Raw genomic sequence first — 27,034 nt, 5'->3', positions numbered from 1 at the left:
GAAGATCCCACATGCTGCGGAGCGGCTGGGCCTGTGAGCCGTGGCCGCTGAGCCTGCGCTCCGCAGCGGGAGAGGCCACAACAGTGAGAGGCCCGCGTACCGCAAAAAAAATAATACGGTTAAAAAGTTCACCCCATTGTAATATCCAGATCAAGAGACCTTCCCTCTTCTTTATTTTATGTATATAGTAACACAATCGCATCTCTCCAGACTCATGCCCAGCTGAAACTTTCATTATAATGAAGAGACAGGACAGGAAGGAAAATTCTGGTACCATTTATTTTTCTATGACAGAAATAAAGCTGTTTCACAGCTTGAAAGATACACCGTAATCATTGTGTATCGCAATAACTGCATAATGCTAAAGCAAGTGATCTTCCCCAGAAAACAAAACTCCCTGTTTTCCCTATGACTCCTTCCCCACCCTCAACTCAAAAATTACCGTATGATAACGTCCACCGAAAGTCAGGAAGCTTCCGATGCTGCATGTCGCACGGAAGCAGTGTGATCCAGCACAGCAGGACAATGCCAGTCTCTGCTTCTGTGTCCTGCCTGTGCCCACAGGCCACCATGCTTTATAACTCTTCTTTAAAGCCTTTTCGTGTCTCCTGCCTGGCTCTGTCTTCCTCACTGGGTGCCAACCATGTGAAATAGACCTTCACGGGATCGATGTTCCAGTGCTTGTGGAACGATATGGGAACTTGGTGAGACAGGTAGTCCTTAGGGTAATCCACAGGCCGAGCCTGCAGGAAGAACAGAGAATCCCGCGCTCTCACTCATCGAAAACAATTGTGCTTCAGAATAGCATTTCAATGCGTGAAACGATTGCTCTCCTTCAATATCTGATGTTTGGTTATGGGAATCTAAAAGCAAGAAGGAAAATCTTTTCCACTAAAATCTTCCCTCTAAGTGTAGGCTCTTTGTTTCTGCATCTCCAATTACTTTTGTATCCCCAGTGCATCGCTTTTTGCTTCTAGGTTCCACAGTCATGCCTCTGGGATATTCCTCAACCGTGGTAATAAGTGTGAAAAGTTTTCCTTGGTAAGTCATTTACGTTACTATTATGACTTCTGCAAAGAGGCAGAAAAACTTATTTCCCAGGTCTAAAGAAACTTTGGCCATACATGGTTGTGTGGCGAGGTGGGGCAAGGAATTTTGGGCGTTCCCACCGCCTGTCCGCTGCTCTAACTTGGAATTAGGCATGTGTCTTTCAGAGTAGGGAGAGCCTAGAAAAGGAAACACTTTGGAGACAAAGCAAATCGGTGGTGTTCTGGGTCTGCGAATGGGGGTGGGGAATGAGTGCAGATTCACACAAGGGAATTTGGGGGGCATGATCCTAGTGTTTTAAAACCGGGTTTGTGGTTGCCTAGCCCTGGAAATTTGCTAAAATTTTTCAACGTACCATTCACACCATTACTGTGTGTGAATTGTGTATGGTATGTAAATCATACCTCAGGTACAGCTGTTAAAAAAAAAAAGTGTGTCTAAAATACAATCAATCTCCATTTGTTACACTGTTCAGTGTGCTGTAATCTTTACACATAAGAAGGTTTACATTTTGCCCAATTTCTGTCCCTCTCATGCAGTTTAAGCCAGCGCTCTTTCCGTGTGTACAGCTTCCCACCCTGCTCTGCCTCTGCTCCCAAGTCCTCGTGCCTCACACTGACCCTGCCTGTCTGGGATTTCCTTTTGGCATTTTGGGCACAGAGGTTGATTATAGACTTCTCGGCATCACAGATGCCTCTTTGTATGCATTTTACTCTTCTAGTTTTGTCTTGTTCTTTTCCATGACCTCATTTATCAGAAATGATTAGCACATTCTAATGCTTAATAATCCAGCTCGTCACTTGCAGAGGTGACTCCTGAGAGGCAGTTAATCACTTCTGGAATCTGCATTAATAAAGGCAGAAATTTTATGGATTTATTTTTTCCTGTGTTACATCTATTTGTATCTCCAACAGTTCATTTTTAAGTGTGAAAAACAAGCAACAATTTTAATATATTGCTGGACTCAGTTTGCTAATATTTTATTATGGACTTTTGCATCTATGTTCAAGAGTAACACTGGCCTGTCCTTTACTTCTGTAATGTACCATTTTAATTCGTTAACTTTTTAGCTATTTTTTTTTTTTTTTAGTGATTTTCTTAGTGCTTGCTCTAGGGATACAATGTACATCTCTGACATTTTAGGTTAATGTTGGCCTCATAAACTGAGTTAGGAAGCATTCTTGCTTCTCTAATTCAACTTCATCAATGTATTAAGTTTAAATACATTTTCTATTTCTTCTTGAGAAATAGCCTTGCTTAAAAAGTGTAATCTAGAAATTTCTCCATTTCATTTATTTTTTTATTCATCATTAAAAAAATTTTTTTAGTAGCTTTATTGGAGTATAATTGCTTTACAATGCTGTGTTAGATTCTGCTGTATAACAAAGTAAATCAGCTATATGTATACATATATCCCCATACCCCCTCCCTTTTGAGCCTCCCTCCCACCCTCCCTATCCCACCCCTCTAGGTGGTCCCAAAGCACGGAGCTGATCTCCCTGTGCTATGCAGCAGCTTCCTACTAGCCATCCTTTTTACATTTGGTAGTGTATATATGTCAATGCTACTCTCTCACTTCGTCCCATATTCCCCTTACCCTCCTGTGTCCTCAAGTCTGTTCTCTACATCTGTGTCTTTATTCCTGCCCTGCCGCTAGGTTCATCAGTACCATTTTTATAGATCGCATATATGTGCATTAGCATACAGTATTTGTTTTCTCTGACTTACTTCACTCTGTATGACAGACTCTAGGTCCACCCAGCTCACTATAAATAACTCAATTTCGTTTCTTTTTATGGCTGAGTAATATTCCATTGTATATATGTGCCACATCTTCTTTATCCATTCGTCTTTTGATGGACATTTAGGTTGCTTCCACGTCCTGGCTATTGTAAATAGTGCTGCAATGAACGCTGTGGTACACATCTCTTTTTGAATTATGGTTTTCTCAGGGTATATGCCCAGTAGTGGGATTGCTGGGTCATATGGTAGTGCTATTTTCAGTTTTTTAAGGAACCCCCCCCCCCCACTGTCCTCCATAGTGGCTGTATCTATTTACATTCCCACCAACTGTGCAAGAGGGTTCCCTTTTCTCCACACCCTCTCCAGCATTTATTGTCTGTAGATTTTTTGATGATGGCCGTTCTGACGGGTGTGAGGCGATACCTCACTGTGGTTTTGATTTGCATTTCTCTAATGATCAGTGATGTTGAGCCTCTTTTCATGTGTTTGTTGGCCATCTGTATGTCTATTTCGGAGAAACGTCTATCTCCGTTTCATTTAAATTGTCTAATTTGTTGGCATAACTGTGGTAGGGTATATAATGACGCCCCTCCTTCATTTCTGATTTTGGCAATTTTTGTCTTCTCTTTCTCTTGGTCAAGCTAGCTAAAGGTTTACCAAATTAGAGCTAATTTTTGGCTTAATTGATTTTCTCTATTTTTCTGTTTTCTGTTTCATTGATTTGTGCTCTGATCTTTAGTATTTCTTTTATTCCACATAGTTCAGATTTGATATTCTTTTGCTTCTCAATGTAGAAACTCAGATTATTGATTTAATATCTTTATTCCTTTCTAACATGTTTAAAACTATAAATTTCCTTCTAACCACTATATAGCTGCACTCAAAGTTTTTGATATGTTGTGTTTTCATTTTCATTCCATTGAAGGTATTTTCTAATTTTCCTTATGATTTATTTTTTGACCCATGGGTTATTTTAAAGTGTGTTGTTTAATTTCCAAATATTGGGGGAATTTCCCCAATTTTTTTCCTCGATTTCTAATTTCATTCCATTGTTCTGGGAGGTGAGTCTTGTTTTATGACTTAGCATATGGCCTATCCTGGAGAATGTTCTATATACATTTGTAAAGAATGTTCATTCTGTTGTTGTCGGTGAAATAGTTTATATGTGACAGGTCACGTGGTTAATACTTGTCTATTTCTCTCTTCAATTCTGTCCCTTTATGTTTCATGTAATTTGAAGACTGTTGTTAGCTGTATATATACATTTATAATTGTTTTATTATTCTCTTGATGTATTGACCTTTGTCATGAAATGGCCCACTTCCTGTCTAGTAATATTTCTGTTCTTAAAATCTATTGTTTTTAATATTACTATAGCCACTCAAGCTCTCTGTGATCAACTGTTTATACAGTATATCTTTTTTATTTAAATTTTTAAATTGAAGTATAGTTAATTTACAATGTTGTGTTAGTTTCAGGTGTACAACAGCAAAGTGATTCATAAAATCTGAATATATATATAAAATACATATATCATATATATATATATTCTTTCCATTATAGATTACAAGATACTGAATATAGTTCCCTGAGCTGCATACAGTAGGTCGTCGTTGTTTACATATACACACTACTATATATAAAATAAACACCAAACTCCTAATTTATCCCCCAACCCCCACTATCTCTTTTGGTAACTATGTCTGAGAGTCTGTTTCTGTTTTGTAAATAAGTTCATTTATATCATTTTTTTAGATTCCACGTACAAGTAGTGTCATATGATTTTTGTCTTTATCGGACTTAATATGATAACCTCTAGGTCCATCCATGTTGCTGAAAATGGCATTATTTCATTCTTTTCTGTGGCTGAGTAATATTCCATTGTGTATATATATAGATCACATCTTCTTTATCCATTCCTCTGTTGACGGACATTTAGGTTGCTTCCCTGTCTTGGCTATTGTAAATAGTGCTGCAGTGAACATTTGGGTGCATGTTGTCTTTTCAAATCATGGTTTTCTCTGGATATATGCCCAGGAGTGGGACTGCAGGATCATATGGTAACTCTATATTTAGTTTTTTAAGGAACCTCCATATTGCCCTCCATAGTGGTTGCACCAATTTACATTCCTCTCTATGATCAACTGTTTGCATGGTATATCTTTTCCTTTTATATTCAGCCTGTTTGTGTCTATGAATCTAAAGTATACTTGACTCTTATAGACAACATATAGACAAATCATGCTTTTTATCCAGTCTGACAATCTCTGCCCTTTGACTGGGGTATTTAGTCCATTCATATTTAATGTAACACTTGATATAGCTGTATTTTCATTAGCCATTTGCCATGTTATATGCCATTGTTTTTGTTTTTTTGATACCTTGTTTTTATTTCCTTTTGCTATATACCAGGATGTGGTGTTGCTGCAGCATATGGTCCTATGTTTAATTTTTTGAGCAACCTCTACAGTTTTTCTGTAGTGTATATGCCATTTTTTAATACATCTTTTTTGTCCATCTGTTCCTCCTTTATTGCCCTTCTTTATTAAAATCTTTTAGTGTACATTTAAGTCTCTTTAAAAATATAGCTAAAACATCAAAAAAGTTACTTTCTTAAAGGTTTCTCTAGGGATAACATGTATCTTTAACTTATCGGGTTAATACTGACTTAACTCCAACAAAATTAACCTTGCCCCAGTAAAGCTCCACTTCTTTCCCCTGCCTTTGTTCCACTGTCATCATATATATTGCATTTATCTATGTTATAAAGTCAACAATATAGAGTTATATTGTTTTAAACAATCTTGTGAAAGAAATTGAGAAAAATATCTGTATATATACACATCCATATATTTTATGTTCATACGCACATTTTTTCCTTATATACACACACATGTGTATATATACACACAAACATGTATATACATAGTCTTTCCAGCGTACTTAATTCCTTCCTATATATTCCAGGTACCACATGGTGCCATTTTCTTTCAGCCCAGAGAATTTTCTTTAGTTTTTTTAAGGGAAGGTCTGTTAGCAAAGAATTCTCTCACTTTTTGTTTATCTCGGAATGTCTTTATTTCCGCTTCCATTTGGGAAGGATAGTTTTACTGGATATAGAATTTCTGGTTAACTTTCCTTTTTCTTTCTGCCTTCAGGCCTCTTAGTTCTAATGAGAAATCAGCCAGTAACATTTTAATTTCCATTTTCATTAGGTTTTTTGTTGCTTTTACGATTTTCCCTTTGTCATCGTTTTTCGATGATTTGACTATAACATGTTCATGTGTGGTTCTTTTCCTGATTATCCTACTTGGGCCTTGTTGAGTTTCTCAGATCAATAGATTGTTTCTCATTACATTTTTGAGAAAATGTATTTCTTCAAAAAAAATTGTTTTTGTCCCTTTCTCTCTCCCTTCTCTTTTTAAAAACGACCCCCATTAAATGTATGTTGGTATACTTTGTTTTACCACTTGTCTTTGAGGCTGTGTTCGTTTTTCTCCGGTCTTTTTTCTGTTCTTTGGATTAGGTAATTTCTATTGATCGGCCTTCAAATTTACTGATTGTTTCTTTTGCCATCTCAAATCTACTGTTATGTCCATTTAGATAATTTCTCATTTCTCTTATTGGGTTTTACAACTATAGAATTTTCATTTGGTTCTTTATCATAGTTTCTATCGTTCTATTAAGACTTGCCATTTGTTGAGTTAACGTAATCATATTTTCCTTTGACTACAGTTTCCTTTAATTCTGTGAATATAGTTTTTTTTTTTTATTAGCTGCTTTGAAGTCTTTGTCAAACCCAACATCTGGTCCCATTCAGAGTCTGTTTCTGTTGATCAGAGTCCATTTCCGTTGACTACATTTTTCCCCTGAGTTCAATGTTTCTTTGCATGTTTCACAGTAATTGATTGGAAACTGGTTATTTTTAAATAATGTATTATAGCAACTCACAAATCTGTTTACTACTCTTTTTTAAAAACTAATTTGCCTGAACTTACACTGTGGAATCTTTTTCCCTAGAGTGTGTGGCTGCTAGTTTCTCAAGTTTTAGCTCTTATTTTTATTCTTTAGGATGACTTTCTAGAAGTCACTCCTGTGCCTGAATAACTCAGTAGTTAGTTTGTAATATAGGCAGAGATTGTGCTCAAACGTCTCAAGCCCATAAAGCTTCAATCTGTGTGTGGATTGGAAAGGACGTTCAGAGCTTCAGTGGGTTCTCAAACATGCCTTAGCTTGTTAATTACTTTCATCCACGGTCCCATGTGCATGCCCATAGTTTCCCAGTGGACCAGAGAATTGTAGCCAGCTTCTCTAGCCCTACTATGCTCTCTTATTTCCAGGGTATTAGGTATTAAACTTCTGACCAATAATCCCTTCACCATAACTGAGACTGCAACCTCAGGCCAGTGAAGATGCAGGTTTTTCTTGTTTGTTTCCTACCCAAATTTGACAATTTTAGCTGACATACCTGTGGGTTTTCATCTCTCCCACAAATCAAGTCCACCCCCTCTGACAGCAAACCTGTTGTTTTTTTCCAGCCAGGCCCATACTGGTGAAACTACTGCTGCTCTCTCCAACCAAGCTTGGATGGAAGGTGGGTAGGGTGGGGGGGTTTCAGGCAGAAAGGCCTCAGACTCTGTTGCTCTTATCCAGAACTATAGTAGTTTTTCAGGAATTAATGCTTCTCAGTGCTTTTTGGTTGACTTCCAGATTCCTGAAAGTTATTTTGACAATTCTGTGCAGAGGATTCACTGACCATTGCACACTGCCATACCCGTTAGTAGCATGTAATTTTGGAAGAGCAGAAAACCACATGCTCTAGATACTTTGTTTTTAACAGAGGGATATACTAGACATTCCTTGAGGCTGCCTTCTGAACCTGTGATCGCACAATAACCTTCCCTGACTAAAAGGAGAAGAAATGTGGCCCAGGCAACTTTGTATCTGAGCTTGTTTCCAAATGCCTGCTCTAACTTACCAGGAATCCTAGATTTTATCTCTTTCTCAATATGAACAAATACACTGTTTGGACCAGTGTTCAAACATTACAAATGGAAAGTAATGTCCAAATCAGAGCAAACTCTTAAAAGAGGCTTAAGAATTAGAAGATAAAGCAGTGTCTGTTGGGGAGGATACATTTTGAGCATACTTTATGACTTTGGAAAGGTTTAAAATTTATTATGTGAATTAGAGAAATCAAGAGTTCTAAAGTATGGGAAACAACAATTTAAAAAAATTTTTTAATTATCTTCAAAGGACTTTTACATAAGGAGAAAAGAAAGAAGGAAAATAATCCTTATCATTTAGTAACATATTCCTCCCTAAGTGAAAAAGGCTGCTATGAAAACCTAAGACCGAGTCTTCCCTGGTGGCGCAGTGGTTAAGAATCCGCCTGCCAACACAGGGGACACGGGTTCAACCCTGACCTGGAAAGATGCCACATGCTGCGGAGCAACTAAGCCCATGCGCCACAACTGCTGAAGCCCACAGGCCTAGAGCCTGTGCCCCTCAAAAAGAAAAGCCACCGCGATGAGAAGCCCGCGCACCACAACGAAGAGTAGCCCCCGCTCGCCACAACTACAGAAAGCCTGCGCGCAGCAACGAAGACCCAACTCAGCCAGAAATAAATATAAAGTAAATAAAAACCTAAGACTATGATAGTAACAATGATAAATTATTTCCCTTATACACCAACAGTTTTAATTACCCTTCCTTTCTGTGAGTGCAACATTATGAGAGAGAGAGAGAGAGAGAGAGGGTAAGAGAGAATAACTTGCTTTTCTAAGTCCTATAATACCACGCATAGGCTCAAGGTTTTAAAACATGGCAAAGTGCCTTCTGACTAGTACCAGGAGGGAGGTTTCTCCTACATTTCCTATTATAAAGGTCTATCTTTATCTTTCCTTGCAGTCCTCAAGAATGCAGAAATGGATTCTGCCTTCCTTGGTGATGCAAGCACTTTCTTTGCCTCGTTCGAGTGATCTCCTATAGTGCTATTTCTGTCACGCCCAATTCTCTATATGGCTGTAATAGCGCTTGCTACTGGTTACTAAATAAAGCATGAAGACTATATTTTCAATGTAAGGGAGGGCACTTAAAATACCTATGCATTCAAATTTCAAAAAGCTTTGATTTCTTAAAGGAGAGCATTAAGTGAATGTGGGCTCTGGTTATTTTTAGTACAGATATATCTGCTATTATTCTTACAGCATCAGGATAGTCACTGATCAGAATACTCACTAACCCAATTCTTCAAAAAAAAGAAACTACTAAAATGATTGCAAAAGGATTCCCTTCTTACCCACACTGCAGGATGGTGAAACTATTAGCACCAACCACCTCTGGTAAACATCATCTCTTCTATAACCCCCAGAGTATATGCTTATTGAGATATTATACTGAAATTTAATTAAGTTTAGTCTGTCAGTTTAATAGCAACCAAAGGGGAGAAAGCCCATTAGACAGTGTAAGGACTGAGGACAGTGTAGAACTGCAAACACTTGGTGGCTAGCGGGACAACGTTAGGTCAGTCCTGTATATTTTTAAATAACATCTGATAATTTTTAAATACCATCCATTTTTTTTTTAACTCAAAGAAAAAAAAAAGAACAGCTTTTACCTGAGCCTACATGCAAGGATGCTGGCCAAACACCATTTCATTTTTTAGATGTTTCTGCGTTCCATCTTCATGCTGTACCTGGTACGCATCAACCCTCTGCACGAAGAGGTCTGTTAAGGATTTCCCCCTGGAGCCTGTCCACACAGTTCTTAAGACTGCTTCCAGAAGAACAGGTGAGGGGGAAGCAGTAGTACCTTCAAGTGAGAAGAAAACCCCCCTCTCTCCCTCTGAGGTAGGAATAAAAACATTTTTCTCACCTGATGGAAGAGAGGGCTGTGTGTCACAGGGACTCCTAACCCGCTAAAGCACATGCCCAGGACCATATCATCTGGAGCGTCATTGCTGTAGCAGCGACACTTGCTGGCCAGAAGTCTCCTGATTGCCTCTCTGCTGAAGACCATCCTGGGGGAAGCCAGAGCAGACAGAGAAGGCGGTTAGCTCCTCACAACCGGTAATGTCAATAAGGAGACAGAGTTCAGAGCCACATTTCTGATAAAAATGTTGACATCAGCAGTGTTTTATATTTGCTATTCTGAGGAAAACGTTTCTGTGTTTCTATGAAAGGAAAAGCACTTTTAAATATGTCTGCCTATCTAATAGGCAATTTTATTTCTTTATATATATCCTATACACTAACACTTGGCAGTGTTCTTTTTCTAGTATGTCACTGGAAAATTAGAATAATTCTTAAGTTTACACACTCTCGATGAGATCAGTAACAAAATCCGCCAACATTCCCAGCAGGTAGATGGGCCCAGAAATACTAGGTACCTCAGTTATACAGGTGACGACTGACAATGAGAGCAAATCTAATTGAAAAAAACCATGCATGGTCCAAGTGATTCCAGTCCACAGAAGCTTCCTTTAGGTAATTTCGAGAAAGAGGGGAAAAAAGAGAGAGAGAGGGAGAAAGAGATTGATTTGCCTCAAATAGTGCTAAGACGCTGCTTGACCAGATACATTGGGTACTTTCTGGTGGAACTCACAGCCATCCCCACCTTTCTGTGCTCTCCTCAGCACTGCAGGAGGCTAGAAACTCTACAATATTTTCCAGACTCCCTGGCCAGATGGGTCCTGGCTTCATCCTGACGACAAAGGGCCCAGTACTGGGGGAGGCCATCTGCTTCTGGCTCTAGTGGTCTCTGCGGCAGAGGCAGGTGATGGGGCGTGGGTAGCCACAGGCTCCAGCACAGCCGGCACGGGATGGCAGAGCGTCGGTGATGGTCCCAAAGCAGCCGTGACCTGGAGCCCATCCCAGGTCTGCCCCAGATGCAGTGCTGTTAACCCGACAGTAGCAGCGGCCACAGCAACCCACACCGATAGGCCCCAGAAACCAGCACCCTTTGCTCCTTCAGCCTCAGAGGCAACAGTGCTTCCTATAGTTACTGAGCTCTGGGGAAAGCCACCTGCTCCCTCTTATTCCTCTGGCCCTTTCCAATACATTTGTACCAAGTTCCTGCAATAAATTCTCCTCTTTTAAAAAATATAGATTGGTTTCTGCTTTCCCTTCTGGTCCTAGAGTAGTAATGGATCTTCTCATATCATGAATAACCCAATAGCTCATAGGGCTGATTTGGTTCACAAGTTCATTCCCAATAAGCAACAACTTTCTTGACGGCAAAACTATCTAGAATTTATCCATATATTCCCAGAGCCAAATACAGGGTCTCACATACAGTAAGCCCTTGGTAAAAGTTTAATGAGCCAACAAGTGAGAACAAAGCTGGCTCTGCAAAGCTCTTCCCCAGGGAGGGAGAGCTCTATGAATCAGTCTAGTCGGGAAGGAAAGAGGACAGAGCCCGTGAGCACGATCCCTGACGCACACATGTCGACTCCTGCTCAGCTGGGCTCACAGTTCAGTGCCATGTAACTAACACCAGCGACCACGGCTGGTGATGCAGCGACACGGAAGTCACTCCCTGCCCGTGCTGAGATGTCAGAAGACGGGATGGAATGTGACCAAACAGGAGGAAAAAGAAGCTCTTCGTTTAAGGTGATACAAGGAAATATGACCGTACAAGAAGGAAAAAAAAAAGTGCTTATGACCTATATACAACAGGGAAAACTGCAAGTTTGAAAACTCACCGTAAAATGCCTCTCTCTTAAAAATCTAGTGTCCATCAGTGACTCAGAGCCTCACACCTACGTGCCGAGCCAAATTCCTGCTCTACTGACCAATCCCAGGAAAGAGCCTGTGTGAGGGGACGTGTGTTCACCACAAACAGACATTTCCCTTAAAGTGTCTGCCTGATGCCGTCAAGGAAAGTTGCATAGGTAACTAATTGTCCCAATCACAGCCGGCATCTCGTCCTTTCGAACCCCATTTGAATAAAAATGCTTCTCTTCTGCCAGCATCCAGTAGAACAAAAAAGGAAAGGAAAGCCTTTCATTTTGGCCTGCTCTACCCACCCCCCCACCCCCAAAAAGAAAAATTACCAGTTACAGCACAGTATGTCTGTTCTGCCAACTTTTAAATATTAAAAAGTTGTTGATCAATAAAACCAAGAGCTGGTTCTTTGAAAGGGTAAACAGAATTGACAAACCTCTGGTCAGGCTCCCAAGAAGAAAAGAGACAGAAACCCAATAAAAAGAAATGAAAAAGGAGAAATCTCAACCGATACCACAGAAATACAAATAACCATAAGGGAATACTATGAATAATTATATGCCAACAAATTTGACAACCTAGAAGAAATGGACAACTTTCTAGAAACACACAGCCCACCAAAACTGAATCAAGAAGAAATAGATAATTCGAACAGACCTATCACTAGAAGTGAAATAGAATCTGTAATAAAAAAAATTTAAAAAAACTCCCTATAACCAAAAGTCCAGGACAAGATAGCGTCACAGGCAAATTGTACCAAACACGCAAATAACTTACAATGATCCTTCTCAAACTCTTCCAAAACATTGCAGAGGCGAGAACACTCCCAAAGACATTCTATGAAGCCACCATCACCCTGATACCAAAACCAGACAGACACCACTAGAAAAGAAAATTACAGGCCAGTATCTTTGATGAATATAGATGCAAAAATTCTCAACAAAATGTTAGCAAACTGAATCCAACAACACATAAAAAAGATCATAGGGCTTCCCTGGTGGCGCAGTGGTTGAGAGTCCGCCTGCCGATGCAGGGGACACGGGTTCGTGCCCCGGTCCGTGAAGATCCCACATGCTGCGGAGCGGCTGGGCCCGTGAGCCATGGCCGCTGAGCCTGTGCATCCGGAGCCTGTGCTCCGCAACAGGAGAGGCCACAGCAGTGAGAGGCCCACAGACCGCAAAAAAAAAAAAAATCATACACCATGACCAAGTGGGATTCATCCCAAGTTCACAAGGATGGTTCAACATATGCAAATTAATCAGTGTAATACACCACATAAACAAAAGAAAAGTAAACCACACGATCATCTCACTAGATGCAGAAAAAGCATTTGACAGAATTCAACATCCATTCATGATAAAAGCTCTTAGCAAAGTGGGTATAAAGGGAACATATCTCAACATAATAAAAGCCATTTATGACAAACCCACAGCCAATATAATACTCAACAGTGAAAAGCTGAAAGCCTTCCTGCTAAAATCTGGAACAAGACAAGGATGTCCACTCTCACCACTTCTATTCAACATAGTATTGGAAGTCCCAGCCACAGCTATCAGACAAGAAAAAGAAATAAAAGGTATCCATATTGGAAGGGAAGAGGTAAAATTGTCACTATATGCAAAGGACATCATACCATATATAGAAAACCCTAAGGACTCCACACAAATACAGCTAGATCTAATAAATGAATTCAGCAAAGTAGCAGGATACAAGATTAACATTCAGAAATTGGTTGCATTTCTTTACACTAACAATGAAATATCAGGAAGGGAATGTAAAAAAAAAAACCAATACCTTTTAAAATCACACCAAAAAAATAAAATACCTGGGAATAAACCTGACCAAGAAGGTGAAAGACTTATATGCTGAGACTTATAAAACATTAATAAAGGAAATTAAAGAGGATTCAAAGAAATGGAAAGATATCCCATGCTCTTGGATTGGAAGAATTAGTATTGTTAAAATGGCAGTACTACTCAAAGCAATCAACAGATTTAATGTAATCCCTATCAAATTACCCATGACATTTTTCACAGAACTAGAATAATCCAAAATTTTACATAAAACCAAAAAGAAAAAGAAAAAACCAGAATTGCCAAAGTAGTCCTGAGGGGGAAAAAACAAACCAGGAGGTATAACTCTCCCAGGCTTCAGACAATACTACAAAGCTACAGTAATCAAAACAGTGTGGTACTGGTACAAAAACAGACATACGGATCAATGGAACAGAATAGTGAGCCCAGAAATAAACCCACACACCTACAGTCAATTAATCTTCAACAAAAGAGACAAGAATATAAAATGGGAAAAACATATGAAAATGTGTTTCCCAGTCTCTTCAGCAAGTGATGCTGGGAAAGTTGGACAGCTGCATGTAAATCACTGAAGTTATTAGAACACACCCTCACACCATGCACACACACAAAAAACAAACCTCAAAATGGCTTAAAGACTTAAAACATAAGACATGACACCATAAAAGTCCTAGAAGAAAACATAGGCAAAATATTCTCTAACATAAATCGCACCCGTGTTTTCTTAGGTCAGTCTCCCAAGGCAATAGAAATAAAACAAAAATAAACAAATGAGACCTAGTCAAACTTACAAGCTTTTGCACAACAAAGGAAACCTTAAAAAAAATGAAAAGACAACCTACAGAATGGGAGAAAATATTTGCAAATGACGCAACCGATAAGGGCTTAATCTCCAAAATATACAAACGGCTCACACAACTCAACAACAAAAAAACAACCCAATCGAAAAATGGACAGAAGACCTTAATAGACATTCCTCCAAAGAAGACATATAGATGGCCAGTAGGCACAGGAGAAGATGCTCAACGTCACTAATTATTAGAGAAATGCAAATCAAAACTACAAATCAAAACCTCACACTGGTCGGAATGGCCATCATCAAAAAGTCTACAAATAACAAATGCTGGAGAGGGTGTGGAGAAAAGGGAACCCTCTTACACTGTTGGTGTGAATGTAAATTCACACCGTGTAAAACAGTTATGGAGGTTCCTCAGAAACTTAAAAATATAGAGTAACCATATAACCCAGCAGTCCTACTCCTGGGCATATACCCAGACAAAACTATAATTCAAAAAGATACATGCACCCTTATGTTCACAGAAGCACTATTCACAATAGCCAAGACATGGAAACAACTAAAATGCCCATTGACAGAGGAATGGATAAAGAAGATGTGGTACATATATACAATGAAATACTACTCAGCCATAAAAAAAAAACAAAATAATGCCATTTGTAGCAACATGAATGCAACTAGAGATTATCATACTAAATGAAGTCAGAAAAAGAAAGACAAATACCGTATGATATCACTTATATGTGGAATCTAAAATATGGAACAAATGAACCTATCTACAAAACAGAAACAGACTCACAGACATAGAGAATAGACTTGTGTTTGCCAAGGGGGCGGGGGGAAGGAGAGGGATGGACTGGGAGTTTGGGATTAGCAGATGCAAACTCTTATATTTAGAATGGCTAAACAACAAGGTCCTCCTGTATAGCACAGGAACTATATCCAGTCTCCTGGGATAAACCATAATGGAAAAGAATATAAAAAAAAGAATGTATATATGTGTATAGCTGAGTCACTTTGCTGTACAGCAGAAATTAGCACAACACTGTAAATCAACTATACATCAATTTAAAAAATTAAAAGAATGTTAATGAAAAACATGTTGAAAGGCTGTAAGACTAATAATATGACTTCGTTTAATATACAATATACTAATTTTAAAAATAAGAAGAACTGAAATGAGAGGCAGGGATTTGCCCAAGGGAATACCTGCAAATCAAGAACAGCTATGCAGCGCAGCAACAAACACACAAACACACACCACGTACAGAAGATAAACTGCATCGTCAGAAACGGGCCTGCCCCCCTGGACTCCTAGCAGATGAACACGGGTCACGGCCGTCTCTTTGGGCAACACTGCCAGGGCCTCTTCATCCTGACCACAGCTTCCTACCCAAATATATGTAAGGAAGTATTTTCAAAAAAGAAAATAGTTATTGAACTAATTGTTATTGAACTAATAGTTATTGAACTAATCCTCCAAATACCCAAACTTTAAGAAGTAAGCAACAAAGCGGAAAACAGACACTTGGATTCAAATAGTACAAAGGTCTCATTTTCCAAACAATACAGAGTACCTACACATAAATCCCTGGAGTCCACACTCCTGGGTTAGCTCTGATGAGTGGGGCTGAAGAGGGGTGGTTTAAGGCAATGGTTTTCAAAAACCTATTTGACTATAACACAGTGAGAAAACAAGAAACAGTTCATATGCAACCATTTATGTTTTGTATATGTGTGTATGTGTATAAAAACTGGGAAAATATCACATAATAATAATACTCTTACTACATGTGATGTACACGATATATGTTATTCTATTCCATTCTGAATTTCATTATTTTTAAATGATGGTATGATCCATTAATTGGTTTTACCATCCATTAGTTGATCCTGACTTGCTGATAAAAAAAAAAAGCTGATTCTTAAGCTAGATGACCAGAAAAGTCTCTTGTAATATTAGAGAAACTCTTATGTCTGCAGCTTTTATCGATGGTAGATATAAGACAATCTCATGAAGAATGTTTCTGCATCTTTGTAAAGTGCTACTAAGAACAGAATATTACACTGGTCAATGTTAGTTATGTAAAGATTAGTACCAGTGTTCACGCATCTACTTATTCATTTATCCCTTGTATCCTGTAAAAAATGAGTCCCCATGCTAGGAAGGGGGAATGGAATGGGAAAGGAGACTCAGGTGCTGCCTTCAAATAATTCATAATCTGGGTGGAAAACAGAAAAGTAAATAGGCAATTAGATGATAATGGCTTGTATAATATGCTATGAAGGTATATTAGAAAGGCATCAAACCCAGATTTCAGGGGCTGGACTAGGCCGAAGGCTTCCAGGAATAAGTAACTGATAGCGCTATCATGTCCAAATGAAGGAGGATTGGCCAGGTGACAGGCAGAAGGCTGGGGTGAGGAACAGTGCGGTGTACAGACCAGCAGACGCCATATCCGAGCGGAGAAGTTAAAAAAAATAGTGCCTCTGAGGAACTGAAACAGGTTCAGCACAAATTCTTTTAAGATGAGGGTGCAGATAAATGAGGCTAAGAAGCTAAAAGAGCGTCTGCCGAGATCACACGAGGCCTGGTGAGCCTCAGCGAGGAATTTGGACTTAGGTTCTGACGGCAACGAGAGGTTATAAAAGGATGTGAAAGACTTTCACTCCCCTGGTAACGCAAAGAAAAATCCAAATAAAATAAAAATCACATTAACCTATGGAACTGTTGAAGAGATGGATGACATGAAGCCTAGGTGCTTCCAGGGAGGAGCCCTTCCCGGGGGAGCCCTTCCTGGGGGAACCGCAAGCGGGCAAAGTGGGTCTGGGGGCGGGAAGGCGGAAGGGAAGACCCGCTAGAGACTCCAGCTCCACGGCCTCGGGAGCGCACCCGGGACGCTGGGAATTAGGCCAACAAGAGGTGGTTAAAATTGAGCCCTGACCCAGATCAACGTGACTCTGGTTGAAATCTGAACGATTATCTCCCAGTCAGATGACAAAAGTAGGAAAGAGTTCGCACTCAAATCCACGGGAAGGCAGCGCAGGCCCCCGAGCAGGGGAGCGAGAGGACCAGGTGCTTTCAGAGAAGCTGTGTGACCGCGGCGCGGAGGACAGCACGGAGCGGAGGACGACGACGAGCAGGGAGACCAGGCGGCTGTGGCCGTTCCTTCCGGGTTCAAAGGATTAACATCTTCCTGCTACAAAACGTACAACCCCCGGTACAAAGAACAGGGCCCTTTACAAAAGGGGAAAGCTCTGGCTTAATGGGCACCGGCGCCTCACCCAGGAAACTAATGCATCACCATAAGCCTGCAAAGAGCTGGAACCTTTCTTTTTTAACGAGGATGAGCTCAACACGCCTTGGCTTTACGCTTTAGTCTCTTCTCAAAGGCCTCTGTGGACCTCTGTCTTCTATTGCTAATGGAGGATCAACCTTAGCACTGGATCAACAAAGATCAGTACTCCTGCCCAGGCCTGGTCATCACTAGGAAAGGGTCACCTCAGTAACAATGCTGCAGTCACCACTGAACGGGCCAGAGCAAACCAAAACTCCTGGAATACGACCCCGCAGTAGGAGTCCTGCAGCAGGAATGGTTCTAATCTAGGAGATCGCAAGGTAAGAATATAAAGTCCTAGCCTTCAGAAGTCTACAATCCAGTACCCAGAATGTTGCTCAGCACATAGTGGACATTCAACAAAAACCTGCTGAATAAATTTAAATCACTAGAGTGGATAACAAGACTCTCCCTACATACCCCAATAGCAAAGACTATAGAAATAATAGAACCGACTGACTGCTCGATTGATTTACTCACATAAATCAAATCAAAAATCTTTCCCCATAAGAGATTAGGCAGATGCTTATTTAAAAGCACTGATGTTTAACTGTTATTTAAACCCTATAAATCCCACACAAATATCACTTAATTGCTTAAGTCTAAACTTCTATACCACTCTTTTCCCACATGTGATTTATAAGCACCGGGTAATTAAAAAGTCTAATGACTTATTTTCTGAAATTAATATCCAAAACTTTTTGCATTTAGACTATCAAAACTAACTGGCTTCCTAGAAGCACTCACGACTAAAGGGACATTTCTACCAAGTTCCCTGACATACATTTATATACTGTCTCTTCAAGGAGTAAAATATTCTTCACTGTGGGTTCTTTTTAATGTTCACTTTCCTATTATAGTAGCAGCTCCCACTGACAGAACACCTGCATATCAGTATAGATCCCATGGCCACAGACCCATCTCTGCATCCTGGAAGCGGAAGTGTAATGTCGTGAGTGTCTGCAGAAAGCCATGCTCATAGTTACCCTCCTCCTCCTGTGACGTAGCTGTAGCCGCCGGTGCCCAGGCCGTAGCCGTAACGCTCTCCCAGAAACACGGGTTCACTGGCGTCGTAACAGCTCAGCAGGTGCTGGAGCCTGGAGATGCTAAGGTTCCCAAGGGAATAGAAGCGATAATCACTTAATTCAAATGCATTTTCAGAGTAAATATTTCATGGTTCTTACAGCCCACTGGTTATATTATGCAATACAATATGGAAGTCATTTAGAGATGAAATTCAAGAGATTTACAGAAGAAAGATTTTTTTAAAAAAGAAAAAAAATTGAACACTGTGCATTACTGGAAACAGGAGAGGAACTGAGAAACAAGGGCCTCCTCTCCAGTGTTACCAAGCCCCTGCCGGGCGTGGCTGCCTCATGTGGGTGGGCAGGGCGGCAGGTGTCCTGGCTCACTTCCACCAGTCCTGCTCACCACTGAGCGTGAACTAATCATCACACCTTTTCAAGTGCACTTGGTATTTTAAAATCTTCTTCATGGCTAAAAAAGGAACTTTTGAAGTATAGATGAGGTCCATGTCAGGCAGGGAGCCAGCAGGTAGGGAAGAGAGTGTGTGAGCAGCAAAGCTTTCCAGGAAACCTTCAGATTACGATGCACCACTGTGCTTCAATGAGCTTCCCTAATCTATGCTCTTTTGTGTCTATTTGTTTATACCTCTGGCCCCTATGCTTCTTTGTCGTGTCTTGCAAAGGGCCTTGAGAATATCCATGAGCTGCTCAGAAGAATGCCAGCAACTATGGCTGCTGCAAGGATGAGGAAAAAAGATTTCATAGGAAAATAAAATCTATAAATATTTTGTTTTAAGTGGAGACAAAGGTTGATGTTAAGAAAGGCTAGTTTTCCCATGTTTTAAGAACTTCTGTCACTTACAAATGCCCTGTAAAGTCCTTCTACTGTTTCTTCTAATTTAGAGCTTCTCAGGTCATACACACCAAATCCTAGCTTCCCTCATGTTATTAATCAGCGTGCTTGAAAAAAGTTTTCCATGGCCGACCTTGGATTAAATATTTTTTATGCATGAAGGAAATTTCAGTGTTTCTCAAGCCTGTGACTCATGAGCATCGTGCATCTCTAAGAGCTCGATGTATCAAGCATTTCTCTCAGTTACTAATCATGAATTCTTTTCTCAAGAGCAACATTAACATCTAGAACACTGCTGCTCTGGAGTCTCATTTTTCCTGTCTTTGAGATGTACGGGAAGGGCCGTCTTTTCCATCTGTGCTTATGCATCTTACACCCAGCTAATAAAGCTGACGCTGAAAGAGAAGAAAACAAATTTGATGTATGAAAAAAAATCTCTTACAAGTGCGGTGCTCAGAGTCTCCAAGTTGACTGATCAGGTTTATATCTGCCTAAAGGTCAAGGGCTCTGATAATGGTGACAGTTTCTAAGTGGCCAGAAAGTGTTTGAAAACTACCCTATTTTTGACACAGAAGTTAAACATTCTAGGCTCCTAGTTTGGAATCAGTTTTCAGGAAGTCATCTAATAAATACCTCTGCAGGGGAAAGCAGGGAAGGGTGTGGACACCTAGTAAATCACCATTCGGTCATGGAGAGACAAAGATCTCTAAGGAAATCGCAGCCTTTGCTTGGTAAAAAGCTCCCTAAAAACCTCAAAGCCCCTTCTAGCAAATGCGTGAAGAAATGAGAAGTATTTCCTTTCTTCTTGCATATTGTAAAATTATCAATTAAACCATAAACCCTCAATTTCTGAGGTTAAAATAACTAGGATTTAACATCTCATCTGGGTTTCTTTTCCTAGTAACATTAACCGTTTCCATATTTGCAAGATCATGTTAAAGCTGAAGAGGCATAAGCTGAGCCTGACAACTATTACGCTTCATATTTGGTAGAAACTGGAAATGTGGCCAAAGCAGGCAGATCTCCAGTTCAAGCCAAGGGAACTGGCCACCGAACCAGGAAAAGAACTTCACTGAACAATCTGTTACCATTTCAGGCAACCTGAGGCACAGAAATGAACAGAAACAGTATGGAAATGTTCAAGTGCAATCAAAACTGCATTAATACATTTTAGTGCTTTATCATTCTCACTCAGTCTCTCTCTCTCTATATATATATATATACACACACACACATATCTGTATCATGCCCCTTCCCCCCAAACACACCAATGTGTATATTCTAAGAACAGTGAAAGTCAGCCACCTCAGAAACTACCACTGACACAAGTTTCTTAAAAAGTTAACACACCTGTTATATGTCCCAACCATTCTGCTCCTCAGTATTTTGCCGAGATAAATGAAAGCAGATGACTATACAAAGACATGTACACAAAGGTTCACAGCAGCCTTAACTATAATCCAGAACTATGAACAGTGACACAGTGCTTGTATCTAAGCTAACACCCATTTTCCAATTTTATCGACTGACCCAATAACATTCTTTATAGAATTTTTTTTTATAGAATTTTTTCCCTCCAATACAGGATGGAGCCCAGGATCCTTTACTGCATTTATTTATTATTCACTTTATTCTCCTTTAATCTGGAACAGTTCCTCAGCTTTTTGTCTTTCATGACATTGGTATTTTAAAATAATAAATGCCCCCACACCCCCCTTTTTAATAGACTGATCTTCATCTTGGGTTCGTCTGATGTCTCCTCATAATAAAGGCAAGGTTACACATTCCCAGGTGCAGTATTATATAAGTGATGTTGTCTGGCATGTGGTGTCCACCTGTCCTCCAGTAGGAGTCTCTACTTTGATCACACAGTGCTGCCTGGTGTCTCCCCTGGACACTTAGTTTTCCCTTTGCCATTTCTCAGGCTCCAGGCAGACACTTTAACAACCAGCAAATATACTGGTCCTCATCAAAATTCACCCCGAGTTTAGCATCCATTAATGATTCTTGCGTGAATCCATCTTTACTATGCTGGTTACAAAGAGATGACTTTTCCAGCTCCATCATCACTCCACATTTATCAGTCAGAACCCCTCGTTAACCTGCTAGCTAGAGCCCGCCTGTTACGGACTGAATTATGTCCACAACCAAAATATTCATATATTGAAGCCTTAATCGGGGATGTGGCCGTATTTTGAGATGGGGTCTATAAGGAGGTAATTAAGGTTAAATGAGGTCGTAACGGTAGGACCCTGCCGTGACAGAATTAGTGTCTTTATAAGAAGAGACACCAGAGGGCGCTCTCTCCATGGCACGCAAAGAAGAGGTCACGTGAGCACACACCAGGCCGGCGGCCACCTTCACACCAGAAGATGCCTCAGAAACCTCCCATGTCAGCACCTTGATCTTTGACTTTTCCAGCCTCCAAAACTGTGAGAAATAAATTTGTGTTGTTTAAGCCGCCCAGTCTGTCATATTTTGTTATGGTGCCTGACCTGCCTCATTTACTTACTTACCTATTTCTTTATCATAAGCATGGACTCCCTGATTCCTAATTTTAATGGTTGATAACATTACCGTCCTTAATCATACTGATGCTCTTGTCCCAGATTCCGCCAAAGAGAACCTTTCCAAGCTCACTTCTGTGTCCTCTTGACATGCACTGTTCTTTTTTTTTTTTTCTAAGCACTTCCTTACTCTCTGGTATAAAAAAGAATGTTCCAAATATCCTCTTGTATCTTCCTTGCCTCAGCCTTTAAATCAGTGATTTCTCTGAGACTGGTGCCTTTTCGTAGGAAAGTAGCAATGTCAGTTCCGGTCATTAGTTGCTCAGGGCTACGGGGGTATCTTTGCTTCTGGTCTTCTTTGGTGAGAAGGACTAGGAAGGTGTGTGCGTGTGTGTGTGTGTGTGTGCGCGCGCGTGCGTGCCACACACACACTTTGGCAATCATGAGTCTCACAGAAATTATGAATTCTTGCAGATTTCTCCACTTCCAATCTTCCAGCCCTACCTTAGGCCTCTTTCTTGACCTGTCCCGTCCCATATCCTCCCACAGTGAGCACCACGGTTCCCAACCAACACTGACTCACCTACTCAGCCCTACAGTGTACCTAAAATGCCTTCAGAGTTGCCTCACCCACACGGCGACTGAAAACTCAGGAGGTGTCTGACATGCCCCCCTCCTCCCACCCCTGACTGAAGGTGTGTCTCTAAATCCTGTCTTCAGCTGTATTTGCATTAGTTATACTTTCCCTGTAGTGTGATTACGTTTTCATTTGAAATGCAGCTGGGTTCATTTGTTTCAGCTTTCTCCTCATCCTTGTTGATTTTTCTTGTCCTTACAGATTTATTTTATTTTTCAATAGGTAAAATATTAGCATGCTTCCCAAAGTCAAAACTAAACTAAGAGATAAACTCAGCAAAGGGTCACACACACCCCCCACTCCATCTACCCGATCCTCCCATCCACCCCTGTTTGGAAACTACTTCATGGTTTTCTGGCTTACCTGTCCATTTGTCTTTTGTACAGGTAAGTCTACATGGGTATGTTTTATTTCCCCCTCTTTCTTCCATACAGGGAAGCAAACTAAATACATTCTTGTGCACTTGGCTTTTTCCATGTAATGGTATCTTCTGGAAATCACTCAATACAATTTGATTTTTTTTTTAAAGGAACCAAAATGTTGGTTCATTAGTTTGATCCTCTGCTTTTTTTACCTCTACCTCATTATTTCTGCATTTATCTTCATTATTATTTTCTTGTTTTGGGGGGGTTGACTTTGTGATTCTTTTCCTAACTTGTTGAGTTGGGAATTGAATTTTTTTATCTTTATTGTTCCCATTGGCTTGGCAAACCTTATCCATCCCTTTATTTTTAGACTTCTTGAATGATTGTGTATCTTTCATATAAAGCATAGAGTTAGGGTTTGTTTTATAAGCCAATGTGAAAAGTTTGTTCTTTTATTAGGGGATTTAAACCCACTCACATTTTGTGATATGACTGATGTTGATTTCAACACTAAAATTATTTTAGGTTTGAATTATTATACATATTATACTATATGTACTGTGTTTCCTTACTAACATTCTGGATATTAGAAAGTTTTCTTTTCCTGGTATTTATGTTCTATTTAACTTTTCATGTCTTACCATGCTTTTTTTCTTACTTGGTCTGTCAGTTTTACATCGGTATCCTTTGAATTCCATCCATTACCTGTACAATAGGCCATGATCTTATCCTATTGTCCTTTTTCCTTCCTTTTTTTTTTTTAAGTTGAATACTTTGTCAGAACATACAACATTTACATACTGTTATTTACCCATGTCCCTACCCCCGTTGTGCTTTTAGTTTTACAAGTTAAATACATGAAATGCTCACCATCAGTCGTTTTACCCAAATTTCATCTTAGTTGCATGAACTTCTTTCCCTAATATCAATATATTCCTTAGGAAGGGCACGTGTGTACACTATTCCCTGAGTTTATGTACTGAGAACCTTTTCTGTAGCCTCAATATTGAAGAACATCTTAACTGCGTATAAAATCCGTGAGTCACAATTTCTTTGTTGAAAATGTTCCTCCAGTGTTACCATATTTCTTATGTTATTTTGAGAAGTCTGACACCAGTCTAATCTTCTTGGTCTTCAGAGTATTTCATCACTTTGCCTAGAGACTCAGAGGACTTTATGATCAAAATCTAACACTTTTACTAGGATATGTGAAGAAGCTGATGATCCCAGGTCAGTTTTCCCTGGGACCTACTAGGCCCTTTCAAGATATAAATTAAGGTCTTCGTTTATTTCTGGTAATTTACATATTATTTCTGTTCTTTTGATTTTCGTCCATCAGGGACTCCAGTTATACATGTGTTAGATTTCATTGCTTCCTCCATTTCAAACACAGACACTGTGAATTTTACTTTGTTGGGTGCTAGATGTTTTGTGTTTCTATAAATATTCTTGAGGTTTGTTCTTGGATGCAGGTCAATTACTTAGAAACAGTTTGGTCTTTGAGGGTCTTGCTTTAGTATTTGTTAGGTATGACCAAAGCACTGCTTAGTCTAGGCTTAGCTATTTCCCACTATTAAAGCAAGACCCTTCTACAAACTCTACCCAATACCTGTGAATCAAGGGTTTTCCAGTCTGGCTGGTGGGAAGAGGTACCGTACTCAGCCCTCTGAGAGTGGTGGGCGCCACTCCCTCTAATCACTCCGGTTGGTTCTTTCTCCAGCCTCCAGGAGTTTCCTCATACACACGCACTGACTAAACTCTACTGAATACTTAGGGCGCCCCTCCACAGGTCTGCAGTGTTCTCTTCCTATGCAGCTCTCTCCTTTCCAGTGCTCTGTCCTGCAAACTCTAACGGCCTTGGTCTCCCCAGACTCTCAGCATCATCACTTCAACTCAAGGGCTCAGCTGGATTCCACCTGGGTTCCCCTCCCTGAGCAGGGACGTGGAAACGCTCTATGACAGTTAGCTGGGGCAGTCATGGGACTCACCTCATTTGCTTCATGTGTCTCATTGATGACTGTCGTTTGTTGCCTAATATCAGTGTCTTAAAAACATTTATTTCATATATTGTGTCCTTTTGGGGGGTTGTTTCAGATGGGAGGGTAAATCCAGTCCGTTACTCCATCTTGGCCAGCGGCAGAAGTACCCATCACCGTTTCTGACTATATGTAGAATTTAAAGCCACCCTAGGACAGGGACGACGCCTTACCTTATTAATGTGTCATCATCCACAATGACTAACCATGCTATTCTGTCATAGCTGTGATTCAAAAATCTTTCCAAAATGGCAAATGTCTTTCCACAATGACCTAGGAAAGGTGAGAAGAAAACTTACAATGCATTATTTTCCTTAAAATATATATAATTCACTTGGAAACATTATTTTAGTTTTAAAGTATTGTAAGTAAAAGTGTAAACACTGACATGCACCTTAAGAATTTGAAATTTTAAAAATTATCCTTTTCCAATTTCCATAGACATAGTGAACCAGGAAGAACATTAGAGATCATGAAATCAAAGGCATTCATTTCACACATGAGGGACTGAAGACCTAGAGAGGTGAGGGGAATTACACAAGGTCAAGTACAGGCAGGACTAGTATCTTCACGCCAGACATACAAGAAAGTTGTAAGCCTCGAAGAAATTACAGGAGCCTGGCCATCTTTCCTTAGATCTACTTATTCTGAAGGGAAATATTAGAACCTCAAGCATCACAACCTTAGGGAAACAATGGTGCAAAAGTACAGTATTACACCTTCAATTATTTATTTTGTAAATATTTGCTATTAAGTTTCTAATATGCCAGACATGGTGGCCAGTTCTCAGATGTCACTAAAGATACAGTACTGAGTAAGACAGAGGCACAGTCCCTTAGATGCCAACGGATATCGAAGCTTTAATGGAAAATGCTGGGACCAGGGTAGCAATGGAATGCTTGGGAAGAGAACTCAAGTCGATAAAAAAGAATAAGCCCCTCTCTTCAACAAAGTGTTTGGTGACACAATAGAGAATAAACCACTTGATTTAACCTTTATTTTCCTTATTCTTGATCTCTTTATGTATTTTGAACCATTATAGTATGTATTTTTGAAAGCCACCTCAAATTCCTTTTGGATAAAGTAGACTATAAATGTGAGCAATAATAAGGTCAGACTAAAAATAAATTAAGAAATCAAGTAAGGAGTGCATCAACAAATAAGGGATTATTATAGTCAAAGTCTAAACAGCAAGGTTACAGAACAAACAAACAAAAAAATTCAAACAAAAATCATTTTTCCAAAACAGACTTAGTGATACGTTTACTAACCTTGTCAGAATAATTGATAACTACAGGAATGACATATCTGATCTACACTGTACTTTTATCAATCAGGGCATATGAGCAACACTACGATAAAATAATCAAGATAAATTACAGAACAAGATGATCAACTCACTTTTTCTTTTCTTTCATAAAAGGGTTTGGAGAAACCAGAAAACTAAAGAAAAAACATGGCAGGAACACTGGATAAAAATTAAGATGAACAGGGCTTCCCTGGTGGCGCAGCAGTTGAGAGTCCGCCTGCCGATGCAGGGGACACGGGTTCGTGCCCCGGTCCGGGAGGATCCCACGTGCCGTGGAGCGGCTGGGCCCGTGAGCCATGGCCGCTGAGCCTGCGCGTCCGGAGCCTGTGCTCCGCAACGGGAGAGGCCACAGCAGTGAGAGGCCCGCGTACCGCAAAAAAAAAAAAAAAAAATTAAGATGAACAAAGAGCATCTGAAGGTGAGGTGGCCAAATTTCTACTTCCATTTTTTTTGAAATAAAAAATGTTTTGAATTAGAAAGCCTGCAATCTGAAGAGAAAAGCAGGTATACTTCCAACAATTTACTAATTAAAATATTAATATATATGGATACATATATGAGCTTATACTACATATAGCCCATGTAGAATGTGGTTAAGTGCTCTCAGAAGTACAAGCAAAATGCATCCTAGACCATAACAGACCATAAGCCTCAGGAGGGTGGAAACGGTCAGCTTCACTCCTGCTTCCCTCAGTATCTACCAATGGCTGGCATGCAGCAGTTGGGTAACAGTCCTGGCTGGATAAATGGCTAAAATTAAATGAGGAGATGCTTTGTATGGGAAGATGATAAATTAACTCTGGACACCCCATTATGGCCACAGTGATCTATGAAGGTA

At 40.0% G+C, this 27,034-nt stretch overlaps 1 protein-coding gene across 1 annotated transcript in view; it reads right to left on the bottom strand.

Moving 5' to 3' along the window:
• Window positions 1-275: 275 nt before the first annotated feature.
• The window catches only part of B3GLCT (beta 3-glucosyltransferase), a 108,832-nt gene continuing 82,073 nt past the window's right edge, over window positions 276-27,034 (bottom strand). The window contains exons 12-15 of the mRNA XM_082859744.1: window positions 25,061-25,160; window positions 18,451-18,570; window positions 9,667-9,811; window positions 276-743 (exon numbers count right to left, since the gene is read on the bottom strand). Coding sequence (XP_082715870.1) covers window positions 576-743; window positions 9,667-9,811; window positions 18,451-18,570; window positions 25,061-25,160 — 533 coding nt within the window. The 3' untranslated portion in view covers window positions 276-575. The remainder of the gene's footprint in view (window positions 744-9,666; window positions 9,812-18,450; window positions 18,571-25,060; window positions 25,161-27,034) is intronic.

This window comes from Leucopleurus acutus, assembly GCF_964270905.1.
Source record: "Leucopleurus acutus genome assembly, chromosome: 18".
Classification (NCBI taxonomy): domain Eukaryota; kingdom Metazoa; phylum Chordata; class Mammalia; order Artiodactyla; family Delphinidae; genus Leucopleurus; species Leucopleurus acutus.
This window is presented reverse-complemented; position numbering and strand designations above follow the sequence as displayed.